Source organism: Psammomys obesus, unplaced genomic scaffold (genome assembly GCF_907164565.1).
Source record: "Psammomys obesus unplaced genomic scaffold, mPsaObe1.curated_primary_1811, whole genome shotgun sequence".
NCBI classification, from domain to species: Eukaryota; Metazoa; Chordata; class Mammalia; order Rodentia; family Muridae; genus Psammomys; species Psammomys obesus.
In genome coordinates this window covers 6632583-6655956 of record NW_026592732.1, presented here as the reverse complement: position 1 = coordinate 6655956, position 23374 = coordinate 6632583, and the positions used below count along the sequence as shown (strand labels likewise).

General features: G+C 39.7%; 1 protein-coding gene across 1 annotated transcript in view; it reads left to right on the top strand.

Annotated features, from left to right (window-relative positions):
- Cntn5 (contactin 5) overlaps positions 1-23374 on the top strand; it is a 1192645-nt gene that overhangs the window by 1143412 nt on the left and 25859 nt on the right. Inside the window, exon 21 of the mRNA XM_055615494.1 lies at positions 8530-8639. Coding sequence (XP_055471469.1) covers positions 8530-8639 — 110 coding nt within the window. The remainder of the gene's footprint in view (positions 1-8529; positions 8640-23374) is intronic.

Below are 23374 nucleotides of genomic sequence, written 5' to 3'. Positions count from 1 at the left end.
TGGAGCAAAATTTTATTCTATAGAACAACAGCTATGGAGGTGAAGAATCTAGTCGTAAACTCTAGGAGTTCCACTGAGATATTCATGCACTTAAGCATTTCAGGTTGTGCTGGATGTAGGCTTGCCGTGTGTATGTGTCTGTGTGACTTATTTAACACTTTAAAGCAAGCATGAGGTCATAATTTCAAGCCCAAATATACTTTTCAGAAGACCCAGTCTCAGGGGGCCTAAGAAGCAGACCCTGATACATATTACAGAATGACAGGCTTGTAGAACAGACAGGTAAGTGGAACAGTGGGGCTTTTCACCGTACTATAGGAATGAAGGCACATGCTTTGGAACTGGAGGACTAGCTCACCAGGAAAGAGTTCATCCTGCTTTTGCAAAGCACCCATCTCTGGTGGCACACAACCACTTGTAACCCCTGCTCAAGTTCCAAGGGGTCTGATGCTCTCTTTGGGTCTCTCAGACACTGAACTCAAGCACACATACACACACACACACACACACACACACACACACACACCTATGCATAAGTCTGCAAATGATTAAAAGGAAAAAGAAATCTTTTCTTTTTAAACATTTGCTTTTCCCTGTACTGTCTCATTAGAAACATATACAGTAAAGATGTCACATATGATTTCTCATTCCAAAAAGCTATTTGGTAGTGCATATTTTACCAGAAAGCATTGTTGTTTTGAATTTTCTTCAAGGTAATTGCCAAGCACATGGCCACAGAGCTCACAGTGTGTCACCGAAATTTGGAAACACGCCTTGTAGGGTAAGGCAGGAATTGCCTTTAAAGAAATCCAGTTTTATAAGTTTCTTGTCAACCTTAGCTTTGAAATTAAATTATAGCAGGTGCCCTGGGTTACTTTTTTTTTCTTTTCTTTTTTCTTTTTTGGACTGTGTGCCCTTAAACTTGAAATGGCTTGCCTTTGGAACTTTCTCTTTCAAGTTGGACAGGAAACATATTTCCTTTCAAAGACAGAGTTTGGTGCTATAAAATATTTCATTGCAACACTTCATTTGTCAATGAAAATGTGAAAGCTATTAGTTGTGCCACATGTACAAAACTGGCTTTGTTCTGACTGCAAAATCTAAACATGTGGAATCTTATCAGCAATTAAATTTACAATGTTGGAATCTTTTGTTAAGGGTGATAGCTTAAGTCTCGAAATCACGTCAGTCAAAACACAGCAAAGCAGAGGAATTGAGAAGAAGTCTGCCTTCACCTGCACGACAGTGCCTTCACGCACTGTGTGAGCCAACTTTCTCATACTTGACAGTGATGGTGTTGAAGTAGAACAGTCTGGAATGCTCTTCTTGGATGTTCATAATGCTAAAATTAAATTCTATTTGTTCCGTGTTCTGAAGCACTTCTTAAAATAGCTATTCTATAGGAACAATAATAAGTCGACGTGTACTATGTCATCAAAGGAGGAAATTGCATCCCATTTTAGTTACTTGTCAAATGGCTTTGTTTGTGCAGGAGTGACCCTTTCAAAGATGTAATGCCACCACTCAAGACTCTTGGCCAGGAGAATCATGAATTCAAGGCCAGCCTAAGCTACATAGTGAGTGACACTATCAAAAGCAACAGCTACCTGTCTCTATGTGATTGTGTTCCTCAAACCCCTCTTTCTTTTCTTTTTGATTTTCTCTCAAGAAAGCCTACAGGAATGCAAGTGAGAATTGCATCATTGAAAGCAAAGCTTTGCCCATATTTGACCTATTAAAAGGGATCACTTATATTGATGTTATCTTAATTACTTGAGGCTTGATTTGATTCTCACAGTTCTGAGATTAATTGTTTCTCTCAAGTAGAGTCAGGAATGTTCCAGATGGTTCCTCTCTATTAACATCCTGGAGTCTTTGGAACCTTTTAATGTTTCTACTGCAAAAGTAACAAGATTCAGTTAGTGCTAGTCCCCACTGACATGAGCCTAGAAAGAAATTTGCCTGCTAGGATCTCCACATGGACCTTATATATGAATCAAACTTCCAGCATTTAGCCCTGGTTCCACTATAGATCTTTTGGATATGACACAATCTTTTTAAAACCAAACCCATAGTTGCAAAAGAACTGCAGAGTTCTGGTGTAGCTGATATTAAAATGAAAATAGTAAAGTTGGGTGAGGCTGCACATGTCTGTAATCCCAGCACTTGAGATGCTAAGGCAAGAGGACTGAAAGTTGGAGGCCAGCCTGGCCTTTAAAAATTCATGGCAGGCTGGAGAGATGGCTCAGCAGTTAGGAGCATGTACTGCTCTTGCAGAGGACCCAAATTTGTTTCCCAGAACCCATTTCAGACACCGGGCAACCGCAAGTTAACTCCAGTCTCAGAGATCTATCAGCCTCTTCTGGTCTCCAGGGATACCACACTCGTGCACAAACCCACACTCAGAAACACCTGTATGCTTACAATTTTTAAATGTTTTAAATTTAAAGTAATAACAAGTCACAGCCAAAAATCTTTGTAAAACTATTTAAAGTGATTCTTTTCAAGCTGAAAATATTGTCAGTGATTTGTGCTCACTTTTGCAGTTATCAAAAACATTTCATGATTCAACTCACGTCTGTTTTGCTCTCAGCTTCTAATTACTCTTAGCTTGGGTAAGAAAATCCAGGACATTCAATTATATCCAAGACAAGAAAAAAGAAAGAAATTTCATGGCCATTAATCACATATTAGATTTATTTATTTGTGATGTTCTTTAGCTTTTTCTAGAATTTGGGGCTTTTCCTCTTCAGGTGAATTGCAAGGCTCTTGCTTTCATTAAATTCCAGAAATCTCTCCTTATTTGAAACAAACAAACAAACAAACAAACAAACGTGCAGGTATTCCTTTAAAACTAGCGACCATTGCTCAAAATAAAGCCCAGCGCTCACAAGGTGGCATTCTCCAGATCAGCTCTTAGCTGAAACTGAGCTCAATGGGATTTATGTGAAGTCAGAAATTAATAAATTGGCATATTAGTTGTAAAATACAAGAAATAATCGCCCGTCTGTGCTGGGTGATCCATTTGGATTAGTGACTATAAAAGTTCAACGACGGCTGTCTTTGCTGAATATTTAACTAATGAAATCATAACCCTTCTCCCACAGAGTTTATTAGACTTCCCTTTGATTAATGCTGCTGCTACCCCTCCTGGGAAGTCAAATGTACAATCAATATTACAAGCACATCCCCCCAAATCACTAGGAGGACTCCAGCTGCTGGGTCACTTAACACAGATGTATCATCTAAATTCATGAGCATGGTAATTCTGCTCTAGATTTTAATCTAACTGATACTGAAATCTATCAATCAGTGTGCCCACTACTATCCCCAGATTGGAGTGGAGGAGATAGCTACAGCCTATATCATACCCTAAGTAAGAGAGGGATGGCGTTTCAAGTCTGACTAGTAGAAAGAGCCTAGTATAACTGCACAGATAAGATCCTGAACTCTCATCACATTAGCAGAGTTCAGAGTCAAGAGTAGATGTTGTTGTTGTTTAAATCTTGCGAGTGTTAAAAATGCTCAAATAAAACATGGCCATGTACAAGTTGGTCCAAAATTACCAAGAATTCCATGCAACAGGCATTGCTTACACCTGTAGCAGAGTTCAGTAGACAGTCTCTGAAACTCTGTGGTTTCTGACAACATTTTGAGGTGGAGGGCTTAGGTAAAGAGCCCCAGTACCAATACATGAAAAGGGTCAGTAGTTAGAGGCAATGGAAGAAAGCAACTGCCAAGGGAGAGGTGAGGACAGTGGCTCAGTAGATAAGGTGCCTACCACCCATCCATGAGGACTTGAGTTCAGATTCTCAGTACCCACATAAAGGCCAGACATGATGTAATGTAGCACTGGGAAAGCAGAGACAAGAGATTCCCCGGGGCTCGCTAGCAGCCAGTCTAGCCAACTGGTGAACTTCAGGTTCAGTAAGAAACCTGTCTCAAAAACTTACGTGGATGAGACTGTGATAGGGCTCAGTAGATAAAAGCACTTTCAGAGAAAGACTGGTGACCGGAGTCATATCTAATCCAAAGCTGGAAGGAAAGAACCAATGCCCAATAGTTTCCCTTCATGAACACATCCTCATACACATCATGTACATACATAAAATGGTGACAGAATTAAAAACATACGGTGGAGAGCAATACAGAACAATGTTCAATGTCAAATTGTGACTCCATACCTATCCACATGACACATACATACATTTAATTGCATATGCTGCAAGCACATTGAACAGAAAAACACAGAAAGCAAAACTAAAGGACTTTCTAAAGCAAAGGTAGACATCACCTGTGTGGAGCCCAGTGTACCAACAGTACTAGGGAACTAGAGTTCCTGCCCAGATTCAAACCCTCCCTTCATCATTTAGCAGCTGTGTGATGGCTCTCATAGTCCCTCTACCCCTCTTTAAAAAGTAATTACACAAAATATAAGAGTCATGTTGGGTAATTTAATATATGTCTGGAATTAATAAATCTTGGAACATAGAAAACCCTGTCCTTAAAAAGTCCAAATCTCCAGAATGCATATAAATGCTGAATGGGCCAGGCATTGTAGTAGTCACTGAGAGTGGAGTCAGAACATCGCTGGTGCAAGATGGCTGCAAGGGAAAGCTGTGGGTTTAAGTGAGAGACCGCCTAAAGAGTAAGTTAAAATAAAAAGCGATAGAGACAAATTCCTGATATCAACCTCAGGCCTTCATACAGCTGTGCACCCACATACATACATACTACAAACGTATATATGAGACAGAGAAAAGGAAATTCCAGCTGCTTCTTTGTTAACAAATTTAAAACACTGAAGAATATTTAAGACTGTCCTCCTAATGCCCATGTTGGAAGAGGGGCACTTTTGAAGCCAGAGTGTGAGTGCAGCAACTTTTCCCCCAAGAAATTCTAGAAGGTTGTTTGTTTGCTTGTTTGTTTTTAGAATAAATTAGATTGACCTATTAGCTTAAACTGATTTGCTTGAACATCAAAAACTCACTGGCCAGGTACTCCTGACCCAAGCAACTTTCTCACAGTCTGTACATGGTCTCTCTCTCTCTCTCTCTCTCTCTCTCATGAATTTCAGTGGACTTCCAGAAAGGACAGGAGATCTCAGTCAGAGATTCTGCCATCCAGTCAGTTGTTCTTGTCTACAGACTAAACACTTTGTCAATTCAGCTATGAACAGTGCAGAGCAAAGCTTTGGGAACAGCCTGGCTGGGGCCACGCTTTCTCCAATGCTGAAGTCGCGGCTCAGGTCAGCACAGGTAGATTCTGATGCTGTTTTGGCCTAGAAGATGAGCTGATTTAAGGCCACTTGTCCATGCTCATTCAGGTGGTGCAGCTGTGGCCCAGCAGGATGGGTCTGACCCAAGTTTAAAATCCTCGAAGAGTTTCAGTGAAATTCAAGTACTTGTTTTGGAAGTAGTCGCTAATCATCACTCGTGTTCCCTTACAATCTTCTACTTTCTTTACTTAATTTTCGATTTGAGACAAATTTAAATGTGATGGTGCTCCTGAAAACTGATGGGGAAATAGCTTCTCTCTGGAGATAAAGAGGGATAGAAAAGCTGCCACCCAGCCATGTGTTTTTTTGCGCTGCTGAAATTATTTATCCCCCTGCAATCTTCTCTGACAAAGATGTAATTGCCTCAGTAATGCAAAAGCGGATGAAAACCATTTGGCAGGCGAATCTCTGCAATGCATTTGTCTGAAGAGAAATGACACAGTGACAGAATGGCAAATGATAGCCAAAGCGTGGTTCCCTCTGAAATGAGTCTTACCCAAACTCGAGCGATTCGGTTGCATGTGCCTCTAAACTGCCAATGTCCTCCTTCCTTAACTAAAGAATCAAGAGCTTAAACTCCTGTTATACATCAATTTAGAAAGTCTACTACAAATTTGCCGGCTGTGATTCTAGAATGAAATAGAAGCTCTTCTCTTTTAAGAAAAGGTTGAATAGATGAAAAATAGATTATAGGGCAGTACGTGGGACACCAGTGAGCAAAGGAAATAGAAAAGATGTTTAGAGGTTGTCAGAATGAGGAATCACAATTGTTACAATGCAGGAATCAATGTCACTTTGTGTGTTAAAATCAAATCTGTGAACCTGTCATTAATATAAAAAAATAAAATTAATAAAAAAAATCAAATCTGTGTGTTTGTATGTGAGTGAAGTACTCAAGGAATCCAGAAGAGGGTGTCAGACTTCCTAGGACTAGAGTTACGGGGAGTTTTCTCAGCTCCGCTGTCCTCTCCAGTCCTCGCATGGGAATTTTAATGTGAGATTTGCTAAAAGAAAACCACAACATAGTACAAATAGAATGTTTGAAAAAGTCTTTTTTAGACCCATTTTACAGGCATGAATAGATATTTTTTGAATGTATTTGTTTATTTATTTACTTATTTAGTGTTTTTTTTTTTTATTTAGATATGGATTTCTTCTATCCCAAGCTAGCCAGGAACTCACTGTGTGCCCAGTCTTGAACTCTGATCCTCTCCATTGTTGGGATTATATGGTTATATATTAGGCATAACACTGGTATCTTTAAATCAGTACTATTCAAAACTCTCCAGATATATGTGTGACCACTTTCTCACAGCTAAGCCCAGATTTCAGAAAATAGTTCTACTTATTTCACGTCTTTCATAATGCTTTTTGAAAGGTGTTCTTTAGAATTGTGTCTTTGTCGTATGGTTTCCAGAACTGGCGGGGGGGGGGGGGGGGCGTCATTGGGAAGTTAGTACAAAAGTCTTTCCAGTTTTTATAGCATAGGATTTTTATGTAATAATCTGTACACGACTGTTCAACCTAATCTGTGGCCTTTATCCTTCCATTTCAGTTAACACGTGTTTGTGACAGTATTTATGATTCAGCCATGTCAAAGCTAGAAATATTTCCTTCCTCATATAGCATGTAGTGGCAAAGAAAATGCACTTCTTGATGGATGTCAGTCAGCCATTGTGTTTTAGGGGAAAAAATGCTGTGAAAGGTCACTGAGCATAGAAACAAATGGAGAGGTGGGTTTCAGCAGCAACACTGAGACCTTCGTGGACTCTTCTACTCTGCCTGCACCTGTCATAAAAGCCAGCGCACGCCTTTTAAATATCAGGACACATAACTCATTTCCTCCATTACCTTGGAAATGGAGTCTTGTTGCACAGATACCTAATGAAATTTAGAGCCCCTCTTGGACTACACAAGGCAAATATACTATTACCACAATATTTTTTGCTAAGTATAACACTAACCATTCTGGATGCATTGCTCCAATGAAGACTAAATCTTAAAGTATATAACATCATACTTCTTTGTTGGTGATTTCTACATTTTCAGCCAGGCTGTTGCTGTGAAACTTTGGCTGATGTTGTGCTCACTATGTAGAACAGGCTGGCTTTGAACTTGTGAGCCTCCTATCTCACCCTTTGCAGTGCAGGAGTCACAAGGGTGTATCACCATTCCTGTCTTTGATATGGCTTTTCTTACTCCTATAGTACAGATGAGAGAACGTGGGATTTAAAGGGGCCAAAACAATTTGTCACGTAGTGGATAAATACCAGTAGGGGAGTTTGGTGGTGTTTGTTCAATTTTTAACTCCAACATAGAAACACTGAAACTACACATACTACCAGGATACCGTGTCATGTGTTGGAGCACGTGCACGCTTTGCATACTCACAGTGACTATAATTTTTAAAGGCAAATCACCTGCAGCATCTGTTTCATTATGCAGTGTCACATAAGGTCATCTTCCCACATGTATATTATGTTCTTTGAGCATATTCACCCATATCCGACTATCTGCCCCTTTCCCACGTACTATCTCTCCCACTTCTGAGACTCTCCTTTCGGGTGGTAAGGAAGGGAAAAGAGTGTAGGGGAGAAAAAGGAGACAGAATCTCCATTATTTCTCAGAGAATTTCCTTTAGTTTTCATGCCTTCATGTTTTTATGAGTTTAGACCTTATAAATGAGTGGAAATATGTGATATTTGTCTTTCTTGGACAGAGTTAATTAACTTAGCATGATCATCTCTAGCTATAAATATTTCACTGACAATGACAAAACTTCTCTATGGCTGAAAAACATTCCATTATGAATGTATGCCATATTCTCCATCTCTCTGTTGTTGGATAGCTAGGTTGCTTCCATAACTTAGCCCTGAAAGCAAATAAACAAATAGACAAACACACCAATCCCAGCTGATTTTCTTTGTTGTTTGACTGGAGTGTCAGACAACTTAAGTCAGATCGTTCACTTTTTCAGAGGATGTCCTCCCTGATTCAAGGATAAAAGACTGTCTCCTCACCATAACTAGATTGGCCACTGGTTATTAGTAAGACTATAATATAAATTGATCTAACCCAGGAAAACAAACAGATCACTTCTTATCTAGAGGTTTTTTTTTTTTTTCATAACTTCAAAGAACATCAATCAAAACTAAGTCAGAAAGACAAGCAGCTGAGAGACCCTGGAGCAGTGATTGCCAGAGACAACACAGGGTGGCTATGGCTTAATACTTCCATTTTTCTTCCTACAGAACCCACTGCTGCTCCTACTGATGTCAAGGCTACCAGTGTGTCCGTGTCAGAGATTCTTGTTGCATGGAAACATGTTAAGGAGAGTCTCGGAAGGCCGCAGGGATTTGAGGTATGGAGAGAATTATTGAAAATAGGCCTTTGATTTTGCTGGCACCGTGTCTTGCTAAACAGATGGTTCGATGATGCTTCACTAAAATCATATTCCTTTGAAACTTGGCTTCGTGTTGAGAAAGAAAGAAACAATGTTCTTCCAACAATTATTTTGCTTCTCATTAGCTGGCTTATTTTCTGTAGTCTCTATACCACTGGACAAACATAGAAAAGGAAATAAAATGAAGTTTTCAACAAACACAGAAACTGTGGATGGGGTATTTACTTATTTTTACTCTTTTGAGACAGAAGTGGCATCTTTATCATCATGAACATGCCATAATAATAATTCAGTGAACTCAAACAGGCTTTAGTCGGCTCATGGATACGTAATACCTGTGAGCTTGAGTAGTCTAGCCTGAGTACAAGGAGAGTTCCAAAAGGTTTTCAGCAGAGTGGCCATACGAAGACCTGCTTTCTATTAAGAGCCTCTGGGTGCAGAGTGGAGAGAACAGACACAGGGAAGAGCCCAGGAGTGCAGAGCCGCAGTTGGTGTAAGCAGGGGTCAGTAAGGGTGCGGTTTTCTGGCACTAATAAGAAGGGGACCTTTATGTCGAATGGAAGAAAGATACAATTTAATAGTGAATCAGATACAGGCTGTGGAAAAGAAATTAAAGATAAGCTCAGGCCTTTATGACCCAACACACTCGGTGAATAACACAGAGAAGTCAAGAATTTTGTTTTGGATGTTAAACTTTGTAAGTCTTTATTTCTCGCTGATATTTGTTGTAGTATTGTTGCTGTTTTGTTATATGTTGTTGTTTTAGACGAGAGTTTATGTATTATCCAGTTGGCTTCAGCTCATTAAGTAGCTGAAGATGACACTGAACTACTGATCCCATTCTACCTCCGAAGTGCTGGGGTTACAGGTCTACACCACCTCACACTACTTATATATAGTACTAGGACTCAAAACCAGGGTTTGAACATGCTAATCAGTCAGTCTAGAAACTAAAATACATCCCAGCCTTCTTTTCTAGAATAGTAAGGACTGGCAGACTATCAGTCTGAAGAGTCACCAATATACAAAGGATATTTTTTTTTCTTTCTTTCTTTTTCTTTTTCTTTTCTTTTTTTTTTCTGAGACAGGGTTTCTATGTGTAGCCTTTTCTGTCCTGGATTTGTTTTGTAGACCAAGCTGGCCTTGAACTCATAGAGATCTGCCTGCCTCTTCCTCCCTGTGTGCTGAGATTACAGGCATGCGCCACTGTGCCCAGCTTATAAATGATATTTTCATCTTATTTTGGTTGGGGTCACTGTATACTGATCAAGAAGATGTGTAGAAATATAGAAACTAAGCCCTATGGTATCCTATGAGCTGGAGCTCAATAAAGGAGAAGGGTCTGACCAAATAAGCTCTAAGAGAGACACTGAAAAAATTCAGAAGCCTGACGAGAAATTTCAAGAGGTCAAGAATGTTCCAGTGACCCAAATGTTCCTGAGAATTTCAAAATTTCAAAGCCCAAACCAAGTGCAATGGCACATGCCTACTGAAAAGGCCAGCCATGAACAACACAGGGAGATTTTTCAGACAGGAAATAAAACATTCACAGAAAGATGAGGTGTCAGATCTCCAGATGGGTATGGCAGAGAGAGATGAACGGCATGCTGGGAGAAGTCAGAGTCTTGCTGGTCAAGGCTGAAAGTGAGGATCATGTGAAACACAGACATGTCAGAGAGAAGTGTCTGTTCAATCTGTCTCATTCTGAATGACAAGTTTTCACAGCTATGAAATGGAATGTCCTCAGCAATTACAAGCTGACCAAGATGAGACAGATTCTGGTAGGATCGATGCTGTGGTTGTATTTTTAAAAACTGAATTAACACAAATTCTGAAAGTTTAAACAGGAGAGGCTCCATGAGCACAGTAACATTTATTCTGCTTTACGTTATCAAATAAAGTTTTAAAACAAGGAATTATTGGCTGAGAAGTTGACTCCATGTATAAAACACTTACAGCAGAAACATGAGGAGCAGACTTCACATCCCCATAATCTATGTCAGTGCTGAGTGGCTATGGTGACTGACCCAAAAGACAGAAATGGGGAACCAGAGCTGACTAGCAATATGTCAGTGAAAGATTGTACCTCACTGAGCAATTCCTGACCTCCAAATATACGTGCACACATACATGTATACCAGACATGCATACACACAGGCAAACCACATGTCTTAGGGAGGGCTACTACCCTTCTGATGAGATACCATGATCAAAGCAAGCTCGGGAGGAAGGGTTTATTTGTCGTACACTTCCACATCACTGTACATCATCAAAGGAAGTCAGGATAAGTACTCAAGCAGGGCAGGAACCTGGAGACAGGAGCTGATGCAGAGGCCATGATGTTGCTTACTGACTTGCTCAGCCTGCTTTCTTATTTTGAACCCAGGCTCAGGGATGGCACTGCCCACAATGGGGTGGGCTTTCTCCCATGCATCACTAAATAAGGAAATGTCCTCCACGCGTGTATAGCCTGACTTTACGAAGATATTTTCTCAACTGCAGTTCCCTTCTCTCTAATGAATCTAGCCTCTGTCTAGTTTACATAAGATTAGCCAGTGTCCCATATATGCATGAAAATGGAAAAAAGTTTGTTACAAGAAAAATGTCAACATCTTGTTAAATAGAAAATAAAGCACTTAATTTTTTAATCAGAAAATAAATAAAACGTAAAGTTCAATGGCCAAATATAACATTACCTGTTAATTTTAAGCAAAATATAATCAAGCATGGCTTTCGTTTCTTCTGTCTCATCCCTGGATAGTCACAGGCCAACTGGAGACTATCTGTGATATAATAAGAGTACAACCACTCACCTCTTTTTATCTGCATTCTTCCTATCTTAAAACCAGATGCACCTCTGTCCACCCAAGACTCTTCTCTTATCCCCACACATTTCTTCTGCTAAAAATGTCAGCAAAGAATCAATAATTATGACTCAGTCTTACACGTATTTTTTCTTCTCTCCACATCCTTTATTCCAACCCTGCCGTATCCCATCTTTATCTAATAACGCCAGGATTCTGATCATGGTAACAATACAAAAATTTGAAACAAGAGCCTCTGTTACCAAAATCAGTAAGACTGGTTTTGTTTTTTTATATACCTGCATCTGTGTTGTGCCTTACTTTTCTAACCACAATTCAAGATTTCCCTTCAATAAGTAAAGTTCCAAGTTACTAAGCTTCATTGGGGCTCCTCCTCTTTTTTTTTTTTTAGTTATAACGTATAAATATGAAAGATTGGTTTTTATGAATGTTAAAAGTAATGGAGAAAGACTAATTTAAAGATAGTGTAAACAAATCACCAAGTAAATGAGATAAGGACAGGATTAAAATCCCAGCACAGACAAAAGTCAATACAAAATCCCACCGGTATCCAAGAAGCTATTTTCAAATGATGCCTTGTAGGAGAGCAAAAATCAGCTTCCACCATACTCTACGGCAGGCTCCGCGCCAACAAAAAACAGACTTCCGGTTTTTACTGTGCACTTTTAGTTTTGTGTGGGTACTTTTTATCTTACTGTGTTTGTTTGATTGTTTTGATTTTCTTTCTTGTTTGTGTAGCAGAAGTTGGAAAGGAGAGAGAGAACATGAAAGTGGGTGAAAGCCGTGTGAGGGAGGACCTGGGAGAATTTGGGAAAGGGGGAAGGACATGATCAAAGCATATGATATTAAAAACTTTGTTTTAAGATTTAAAAAAAAAAAAACAAAACATGAGTTAAAGGTAGAGGCAATTTAGCCCCTTTAAAGAACAGAAAGAAGCAGAGGGAGGGTGTCGGGGCAATGGCACGCGTGAAAGTGGGCAGCTGGACATAGCAGGTCGTGTAAGAACCTGCAGAGGGGAGTGAGTGGGCAGTCTTCCCGCGGCATCACTAGATTTAGGATCTCCATGAAAGCACAATTCTGGCGTGTCTGTGAAGGTGTTGACGAAGAGGACTCACGCGGAACAGGAGCCGCACCGTTTTAAGGCCTGGCCTTCCAGACTGCATGAGAAGATGAAAGTGAACGGAACACCCGCACGCATAGCTCTCTGCACCCTGACTGCCAATGCAGCGTGAGCAGCTACCTCGAGCTCTTACCACAAGGCTTTCCCCACAGTGGTAGACTGTAGTCTTCAGGGGTGACCCCACATCAATCGTCCTTCCTTAATACTGCTTCTCCTGCGTATTTCATTGCAGCAATGAGAAAAGTCCGTAAAACAGGAAGGCTTGAAGTCGGATTCACATTTTTAAGAATAGCTCCTCCTTTTATGTGAAGAGTGGAAAAGGGAATGGAAAAGACCCAAGGAGAGAGCATTAGGAGATTACTGTCCGGAAGCCCATCCTGGGGTGATGAGACAGAGGCCTCTGCAAAAGTGTTGCAAAGTGCAGGGTTTTAGAAGAGGGCTGGCAGAATTTGTTGACAGGAGAGAAATGACTATTTCCGCATTGCTATATTAGTAAATCGTGCCATTTTCCAAAAAACAAGGGAGAGAGAACAACAGATTTGCAGGTAGGGTACTGAGTTCTGTTTTGTCCGAATTAGGCTTGGGGTTTCTGTTGGAAATTCAAGGGTGTCGCTCGCTTGGGCCGTAGGATATGGGAGCTTAGAGTCTAAGCGAGGGATTAGGGCTAAAGGCGTAGAAGTGTCACTGAAAGCCATGTAATTAAGTAAAAACCTCTGAAGGGAATGTTTCAAGGATAGAAAAGAGCAGAAGAAGGCAAAGAAGAGGACCTTGCGCTCAGATCGTACAAAGTTTCCCTAAAAAGGCAGGACCAGCAAGGTGGCAGGTAACGGAAGTTTAACTCTGTGCTGATTGGAGAAGGAAGGGGTTGGCTTGGCTTAGGGCTGCTGGAGATCGGGTGGCTAAGAACTTGTCCGTGAATAGTGATCAGTACCTCTCTCGTCGGCAGTTCAGTTTTCAATTATTTCAGATACAGACATTCATCCCACAGCACACTACTGCTGTGTCAGCAACGACTAGCGCAGTAACTTAGGAAGAGGTCACGATCACCTTTCCCATGCTGTGAAACCACCTGAGCCCCGCCCCCCGCATAACACCGTGGTGTTTCCATGTTTTCAAGAGCCAAAACTATCCAGTCTTTATATCAATAATCATTGTGAACAAGACAACATCTGAACATATTTTTGCATCATAAGCCTAATTAACCCAGGAAACTATTTTAGCCACACGCGCCAGCAGCTTAAAGAGCATACTTTTGTGTAGAGATTCCCCATGATGCATTTGTGAGTGAGACATGACATGCACAGATTCACATCCTTTAATGTTTCTCATTAGACACGTAATTGACCAAGGTTTTGTATGAACAGCTGAGTCTCCGGAATATACAATATTGCTTTAATAAACAACATCTCAGTCAACAAACAAGCTTGAACTTACTGGTGACTCACTGGATGCTGCAACCTTCGTAGTTTCACTTTCAACCCTTTCATAAGTGACTGAGGAAGGCTACCTTTAGCAAAGATTGTGAAGAAATAATACTGACACGAGACCAATAAGGTCCGATAACCTTTCCCATCTCCTTAGCCAAGGCACTGTCGCTGGCCTCTGACTCCCTAACTCTCTGCCCCAGACTGTAAGTGCTCCTGAACCTGATTGCCACCTACCTCAAATTGTGATCCCAAGTTGTCAGTTAAATTTTGGCCTCAGACACCACTGGTCTCACACTCTGAATGTTTTGTCTGGCCTCATTCATTATTTAGTTACTTATCCAGCAAACATTTATGGAGTTTCCCACCATGCACTGGTGTAGTATTGATGCTAAATCATGAAGTAAAATGGACAAAGGTAGGAACCTTTATAAAATTCACATCCTCACTAGGCATGCTGGTACTTGCTAAGATGGAAATTAGCAAGTTAATTTTGAGTTAATGGTCAGATTGGTAAGAGTTTACAGTCCCGTTGTAAGATTCTCAAAAAACAACACTGTCTTAGGATTTCCATTGCTGTGAGGAAACTCCATCACCAAGGCAACTCTTATTAAACAAACAAACAAAGAAACATTTAATTGGGACTATCTTAAACTTTCTGTGGCTTAGTTCATTATCCTTATGCCTGGGAGCATGGCAGTGTGCAGGCAGACATGGTACTGGAGGAGCTTAGAGTTCTACATCTTGATTCGCAGGCAGCAAGAGACTGTGTTCTACACTGGGAGGAGCTTTAGCATAGGAGACCTCAAAGCCCGCCCCCACAGTGACACCCTTCCTCTCACAAGGCCACACCTACTGCAACAAGGCCACACACACACCTCCTAATACCACCACTCCCCATGAGTCAGGCATTCAAACACATGAGTCTATGGAGGCCATACCTATTCAAACCACCATAAATACAAAACAAAACAAAAAGATAAATCAAGTCCCACTCTGGCAAGTAAGGTGATTTCCATTTTCTTGAGTTTGGGTTTAGTTTTTGTGTTTTGGGTTTTGTTACAGTCATAAAGTGAGGTTGTGAGCCTAATGCCAGGTAACTCCTTTCACTAGTGATCTGGTTTTCTCATTTCCCCCTGATGAACCTATACAGAGTAGCAATAAGAGCATCAGTCTAAGTTTCCCTGATACCATCTGTCAATACACTACTCACATGTGTTTTTGTGCCATGAGGATGCTGCCATTACATGTTAATTGGTTTAAGGAATAATAGAGCAAGCATTTTGACTTAAGCTAACTTCCATTTGCAATTAACTTAACTTTTTCAAAGATATTAACTATTTGATCTAATCAAACTCACTGGTTTTTGTTAATAAATTAACTAATCACTCTTGAGGGTAGCCTGAAGTGTATAGGGAGTACCAGGCAAGCTATAGCCAGGGCTACGAACTAAGACCTTATTTAGGAAAAAGAAAGAGGAAGGAAGGAAGGAAGGATGAAAGGATGAAAGGAGGGAGGAAGGGAAGGAAGGAGGAAAGGAAGGAAAAAAGGAATGAAGGAAGGAAAGAAGGACAGAGAGACAAGGCCATAATGGAGCTAGTTCTCAGCCTCTTAGGAAACTTACTTAGTAGTAAGAAACTTGAGGTCACTGTAGCAATATCATCTCTTCCTGTCTTTGTGATTCATTCATAGATATTGCTAATCATCAAAATTAGGTACACAAAGAAAATCAACTGAGCTTTCAATGAGCTTCTAAGATTGGCCCCCTCACAATTAAGGCAAAACACACTTTCTGAAATCCCAAATGCACACATCAGTGTCTCTAGTATTTTTTAAAGCTTCAATAATTTTGTGTTAATAGTCTCATAGAACAGCTCATTTGAAAATTTTAGTCCTTTACAAGTTGTTTAAAATTTTATTGCTATAAAGACTGAATTTAGGAAACACAATCATAGAGGCATGCTGAGATTTTTAGTTCATGATATGTTGTTTGATTGAAAGTTGGAAACAGGGTGAATCTATTGAACAACTCCAATTCATGAATATCCATGACCTTCCCATCTGGAATACCATGTCTGTCTCTGGGCCATGCAAATGAATTATTAGGTTCCGTCTTGAATTTATGAACTTACCAGCATTCAAGTGTCCAGTGAATGGTAATCCCCAAACCCTAGAGCAGCATCCCTCATGCTTCCAAGAGCATATCAGGACTTTTATGAGCCTGCAAATTCAAAGCAGATGTCATCCTGGCAGGAAAATAGAGTAAGAGATAAGGCCAAGTCCCATCATCTTTCTCTGGTTTCTCGAAGTCTAGAAGAAGGTTGTCAGGAATGGTGGAAATACTATCTGAATTGCTTCCTTCTTCCATCCCTTCACTAAAGGCAGTGTTGGGCCAGGTCCTTTCAACCCTCTCCTCAAAGAGCCCAGTTTAATGCTGGGGAAGTTTGTGGGTAACTAACATGAACAAACACCATAATAACAATAGAATTTTTAAGTCCACAGCTATCCTAAGATTCTATAACATCTTGACCTTCAAGAAACAGTGAGGTTAAATCCATATGAGCACCCTCCAAAAGTTTGTTTCTGTATGCAAGAGTATATACTTCTGTCCTGAAAATACCCCCCACTTTCCTAAATTAAAAAAAAAGGTTATTTGCTAGATGAAATAGAAAGAGGGATTATTTCCAGTAGATACAATTCTTTCTTTTAAAAAAAAAAAAAATATATATATATATATATATGTATATATATATATATATATATATATATATATATTATGCCTTTTGCCTAGGGAACAAAATCTCCCATTATTGCCAAGCTTATGGCATCTATTTTATGTCTCCCAATTATAAGAGAATTTTTTAACTATACTGTGTGTGTGTGTGTGTGTGTGTGTGTGTGTGTGTAGTCATTTTGATAGTGAGAAAGCAATAATACAACTTCTTGGTATAGAGATGGATGCTGAGTGCCTAGGTTTTGGTGCTTATTGAGAAGAAAACAGAAGATGCGACAGTTCATCCCATTTAGCACTGGTCGCTAAATGGCAGCTCTAGCGACCCTCTTCTTGGGCTTTGTGCGGCACTTATATGTGTTCGCTCTTAAGCTTCCGGGGAATCTGCCACTTAGGAGTTCATTTCAGACTTGTCACCAAAGCCATTTCAGCTTATTGATTGCCTAGAAAGATTCCAACTGTGCTGTGCTTTATAAAATAAGTTGTGGTGGAGATTTCTTAAGGGAAGAAGCGACCTGATTGTTGTTTATTTTATGATCTGGACGCTAATCATCAAAGCAGAAGATGAAAACAAATGGGCCTTGCTACTGTCTGACAATAACCCGTGATAGGCAGATTGCACTCAATTTGTCTATCAGGAGAGGGAGTGAAAATGGAATTGCAGATATAAGCTACAGGGAAGAAGAAGCTGAAACAAAGCCAGTTGCAAAGGGCTAAGACAAAGAGTTTTTCTTTCCATGTGGTGCGTGGGTGGCCTTTGTTTTGCACATTCTCTGTGCTTTTTATTACAATTATGTAAAAATAAGAATAAAAAAAAAAACTAGACTGTGAAAAGATGCCAATTCGTCTTTTCTGAAATTCTGTGGCTTCTGATTATAAACTAAATGGTTTTCATACCATTATTATTTTTTATTTTTTAATATTAGATACAGTTTATTAATTTTGTATCCCAGCTGTAGTCCACTCTCTCATTCCCTCCCAATTCCATCCTCCCTCCCTCATCTCCTCCCTGCCCCTTTCCAAGTCCACAGACCCTAATTTATCAGGTTTCTTCAGGACTGGCTGCAATGTCCTCCTCTGTGGCCTAGCAAGGCAGCTCCTCCCTGGGGGTGAGGGGGGGTTGTCAAAGAGCCAGCCATTGAGTTCATGTCAGAAATAGTCCCTGTCATATCATTATTGTTGGGTTTCCTTCTTTGGGTATTTTCATAGATTGTGAAGCAAATGGAACTGTTTTTGTTGTTGCTCTTTTTCAAAAATCGGTAGACCAAAAACAAAACAAACAAACAAACAAACAAAACACCCTAATATTTCAGCTGTGTAATCCAAAGCTTCCTGGGCCTACTGAAAGACAATTCCACTGAATTCTTTTAGAGAGCAACCAATCATGAATCTCAGTTTTCTGTGAGTTTTCTTTCACCTGTGCTGCATAAAGGGATACATGGAAGAAATTCTCTATGCCAAGTGATTTACAATACTATTCAAATATTTGCCTGATATACTTGCCCAAAAATTACCAAAAGGATCTGCAAATCTCTTCTTAGACGTACCACTATGAATTTGTTTGTTTCTTTGTTTTTTTGAGACAGGGTCTTATGTACTGCAAGCTAGCCTTGAACTTGTTGTGTAGCCAAGGATGACCTTGAACTTCTGATCCACTTGGCTTCACCCTCTGAGTTCCTGGATCACAGGCTTCTACTACCAATCCCAGTTTATGTGGCACTAGGGATGCAAGCACCTTAACAACTGAGCTACATCCCAAGACTTCTCACTATATTGTTTTTATGCTATATATAAATATTTTGTTTTAAGTTAAGATTTAACTTTGTATTGTGAAAAAAATTGAAATTCTTAAACATGTTTGATACAAATAGTATCTTTCGTATCTATGCCCTAGACACTCACCATAAACAGTTGCCAGATGAGAAATAATAATCCATTTTATGGATAACTCCATTTAATCCTGTTACTTAGAAGCGAATACCAGCAGTTACATTGTTTCATCGAGGATAGCACACTGAAATGGAAGGTGGAGAACGAGCTCAGTGGTTAAAAATGTTTGTGTAATCTTTAGAAGTCTGATCTCAGCATCATGTAACAAGCTAGACATCCCTTACATGCCTGCAACTCCCCGGGTCCAAGGTGGGCAGAAACAAACATTGCTGGACCATGCTGGCTTCTAGCCAAGCTAAGAAACCCTGAGACATAGACTCAACAGAAGACAGCACCTCTAAAGAATAAATGGAAAGTGGTGGCTGAGGCAATCTAACGCCCTCTCTGGCCTCCAGACATGCACCTGCTCACACAAGTACCCCAAAACACATAGATCAATAAATAAATCTTTAAAAAGTATGTACAATTCAATCTTGAACTACAAACATTTTTAGACCACTAGCTTTCTGCTTCCTGAGGACCCCTGAGTTGAAGAGCATACTCACTTTCCATAGTGCACATGTACCATATTTTCATCATCCATCCATCAGTTGAAGGACATTTAGATTGTTTCCGTTTCCTAGCTATTATGAATAGAGCAGCAGTGAGCACTGGCTGAGCGAGCATCCATAGCAAAGGATGGGCACTCCTTTGGTCATATGCCAAGGAGCGGTATAACTGGGTCATATGGTAAATTTATTTTTAGCTCCTTGAGAATTTGTCACACTGATTTCAAGAGTGGCTGTGGCAATTTATAATTCCACCAACAGGGGGTGAGGGTTCCTTTTGCCTCACAACAAATCACTCAAGCATTTGTTATAGGTTGTTTTGTTTATCTTTGACATTTTGAGTGAGGTAGGTGAAAATCAAAGATGTTTTAATTTGCTAACGAGATGAACAGGTTTTTTTTTTTTTTTTTTTTTTTTTTTGTATTTCTTAGCCATTATTTGTTTTTCTTTTTCTAAGAACTCTCTGTTCAGGTTCCAGGCCCAGTTCTGAATGTGTCATTTGCTTCTTTGACTTGTGTTAATTCTCTGCCAGATGTATAGCTAGCAAAAGTTTTTTCCCAGTCTGTAGGCTTTCTCTTCACCAGAATTGTTTCTTTACCTAAGCAGAGAACTTTTAGGTTTTTTTTTTCAAGTTATATATATACAAGTTAAATATATATATATATATATATATATATATATATATATATATTTCTTTTTTTTACTTTATAATTTGTTTTACAATTTATATACTATATATCCTGATTGAAGCCCCCCTCAACTTCTCCCAGTCTCACCCTCCCTCCCTCTTCCTCCCATCTCTTTCCCCTCATCCACTGAAAGGGAGAGTTCTTCTCCTCTACCATCTGCCCATAGCTTATCAAGTCTCATCAGGACTGCCTGGATCCTCTTCCTCTGTGTCCTGGCAAGGCCACATTGCCAGGGGCAAGTTCAAAATCTGAAGATGGAAATAGAAACATTAAAAAAAAATGAGAGTTGTTTAGTTTTATGAAGCCCAAAAGTAGCAAGCTCAAGACACCAACATGATCTAGCCTCCACCTTCTCCCCTTCCCAACACACCACACCCCTTCCTGAGAAAGTACAGATTATAAGTCAGCCTAGGATGCCAGCAGAATGTAACTCACATTTGGGCATCTTGTCATTCTTATGCTTCCTTCATTACCCGAATATCCTTTCTGTTCCAAGCTGCTTTTTCTTTTTTTTTTATTATTTAATTTTTTTTTCTTATCAGTTACATTTTATTAACTCTGTATCCCAGCCGTGTCCCGATCCCTCATTCCCTCCCAGTCCCTCCCTCCCTCCCTCATCTCCACCGTGCCCCTTGCCAAGTCCAAGCTGCTTTTTCTATAGCAACCTTCCAAGGCATGTCTTTAGCTGGCAGGGGTACCCAAATCTTTCTCACCAGAGCCAGTAGGACTAGAGGAATGAGATCCCTCAAAGGAAACAGCCACATAACAGACAGGACCTGTCACAGTTCCAGCTTCTCAAGGAAGAGTCCTGTATGGCTTTGACCACTTGAGCCTGTTTGTGAAGAGTTTTAATTCCCATCTGGGGTAGAGTTTGTGTAACCACGCTTCTCATTTGGGGTGTCTCTATAATAACTCAGATCAGCAATGTTACTCAGTTCCACCAATAACCTTTGTCTCCCTGCTTCCTCCCTCACTCCTTTTTCCTTCTGCCCACTTTGATTAAGCCCAGTCTGGTACTTTTCAAAAGTTCCACAACTTTCCAAGGAGCTAACCTTGACCATTCATGTTTTTATGTTTTATGTTCATGTTTCATGTTTTCTAAGTCACTAAATCCCACACCAATCATTAATGTTCCCTTCATTCTAATTTACTTGGTATAGAAAGTTCTTTTGTGTATTCCTCAGCATCACTGAGTTTTACTTTTGATCTTTTACTAAGAAATACTTGTCAAAGATTGCATTTAAGGCGTCATATAATAGGTACATTATTTAGTAATAAGTGCATGATTCTTTCAAGATGAGCATTTTTCTAGCTAAAACATTAACATTCAAGTCAAAACTTCCTCTTTAATTTCATTAAGATATATTAAAAGACTCTTGGAGGTGTAGATTATCTCATTAAGCTTATTTAAGCACCACAGTAAAGATAATAAAATACTTCCAGAATTTTCTTATTCACTGTGTTTTTTTTTTAAATATTAGTAAAGAGAGCCAGAGAGATGGATCAGTAGGTAGATATGTCTGCTGCCAAGCCTGATAATAAGAGCTTGTTTCCCGGCATCCCCCTGGTGGGAGAAAAGAACAAACCCCCTCAAGCCGACCTCTTCCTGCCACAGCACATGAGTGAACACACACATACACCCTCAAGTTTGCAGGCTTGCATGTGTGCATGTACAAAGTAAATAAACATAATGAAAATAAGATTAAAAATGTTCTAAATAAAATCCAGTAAAAATGGTAAAGAATGGAAGAAAACTAATGCCTATACCGAAATACATAGATCAAAAACAAATTCAACTTTGTGTGCAGCCAATATTTTTCACTGTTTTTTAGACAGTAAAAGCAGCATCTCAGAAACATAAATACAAATTGATTTAGGGAGTAACGCCATTGGTATTCATGTCACATTTCCATGACAGTCATGTCACTCCATATCCACTAATCACTATTCCATTGTCTCAGAAATATTCAAACTCTAACTAATCATTGTTTATTTATCTTATTTAATTCATTAAATTGTATCCTTTATGATAAAATTACCTGTGAGCACAAAGCAACTAATATTCCTGTAATCTAATCACACTGGCTGCCAGCCCATCTCAAAGTATCGACTATGAAGAACCAATTTAACTCTATACTTAATACAAAAATCAGGAGATGAGAAAGCTGCAGACAGACTAAATTGTGGCAAGCTGGCCTTTGCCGTGCAAGACAAACGAGTCTTCTGTGGAAATCATGTTTCGCAGGTTCAGGACTCTGCAGCTCTAGATAGAAGGCATGCTGATGTTGAATGAATGCTGCATAAGGCAAAGGCACATAGAGGCAATTCCAGCTTTGATCAAGGAAAGGTTAGATATTTTTTAAAATGCTGGTGCAGGTGAAGAATCAATAGATCAGCAGTGAAATGTCTGACTTCTGACCTCAGTTTCCATTAATTACGGCTGTTGCTTTTAGCAGCAATAGCGGATCTTCTAGAATTATACAAGCGAAGCTTTTCCTGATTTGCCTTAAGCTCTGCATAGAATCCTGAGGAAAAAGTCAACACCACTGCCATCTCAGTGAGAGGCAGGAAGGAAAACTGTTACGGAGCTTTGTATGTTTTCCTCTCCTTTCATCTTTGTGCAATGACCCAGCCTCAAAATCCTATTTGCTAGGTTCATGCAAGCAATGTAATAGCCTCTGGCCTCCTTCTCCTTTATCTTTGCTTCACTGAAACAAACTGCACCCAGGCGCATGGAGCTTTGTGTCTTAGCTCGGGCCTGAGGAGATTTCTCTTTGTTGCAGGGAAAATAGAAGTGGGGGCTTGGGCTGGCAGTCGGGTATCTGGCATCGACCTGCGCAGTGCCCTCCAACCATCTAAGGGGCACCATTCCGAGACGCAGTCTGCCCACTCGAAGGAGCCTTCAGATGGTTTTTAGAACACTTTACCGCTTTAAAATCAGTTGGGTAAGATTCACGGTTAATTATATAGGATGACAAAATTTAAAGACATAAAAAATGAACCAGTGAAGTTCTTTATAAAAATACAGTTTTCTTTTAATGGCTTTATTTTTGAGTTATAATATAATTACCACATTTCTCCCTTCCCTTTCCTCCCCCAAAACTTCTCCACATATCCTTCCATACTCTTCTTCAATTTTATGGGGTTTTTAACTAATGTTTATTACATCCTATGTATGTACATAAGCACATATTCCTAAATATAACCTGTTCAGACTGTTTAATGTCAGTTGTCTGTATGTTTTCAGAGCTCACTGTTTGGCTCAAGAAGTTCCTTTAATGGCTGACAGAAGGAGAGATGATGGATCAATATATTTATATTTATTTGATAAATATGTGATAAGACAGATAATATGTACAAATGATACACTGATGAATATATAGATGACAAATGTATGATAGGCATGAGATGAGGTGTTTGAATGTTAGGTGATAGATAGTAGATAAAAAGGTAGTAGAAGTTATAT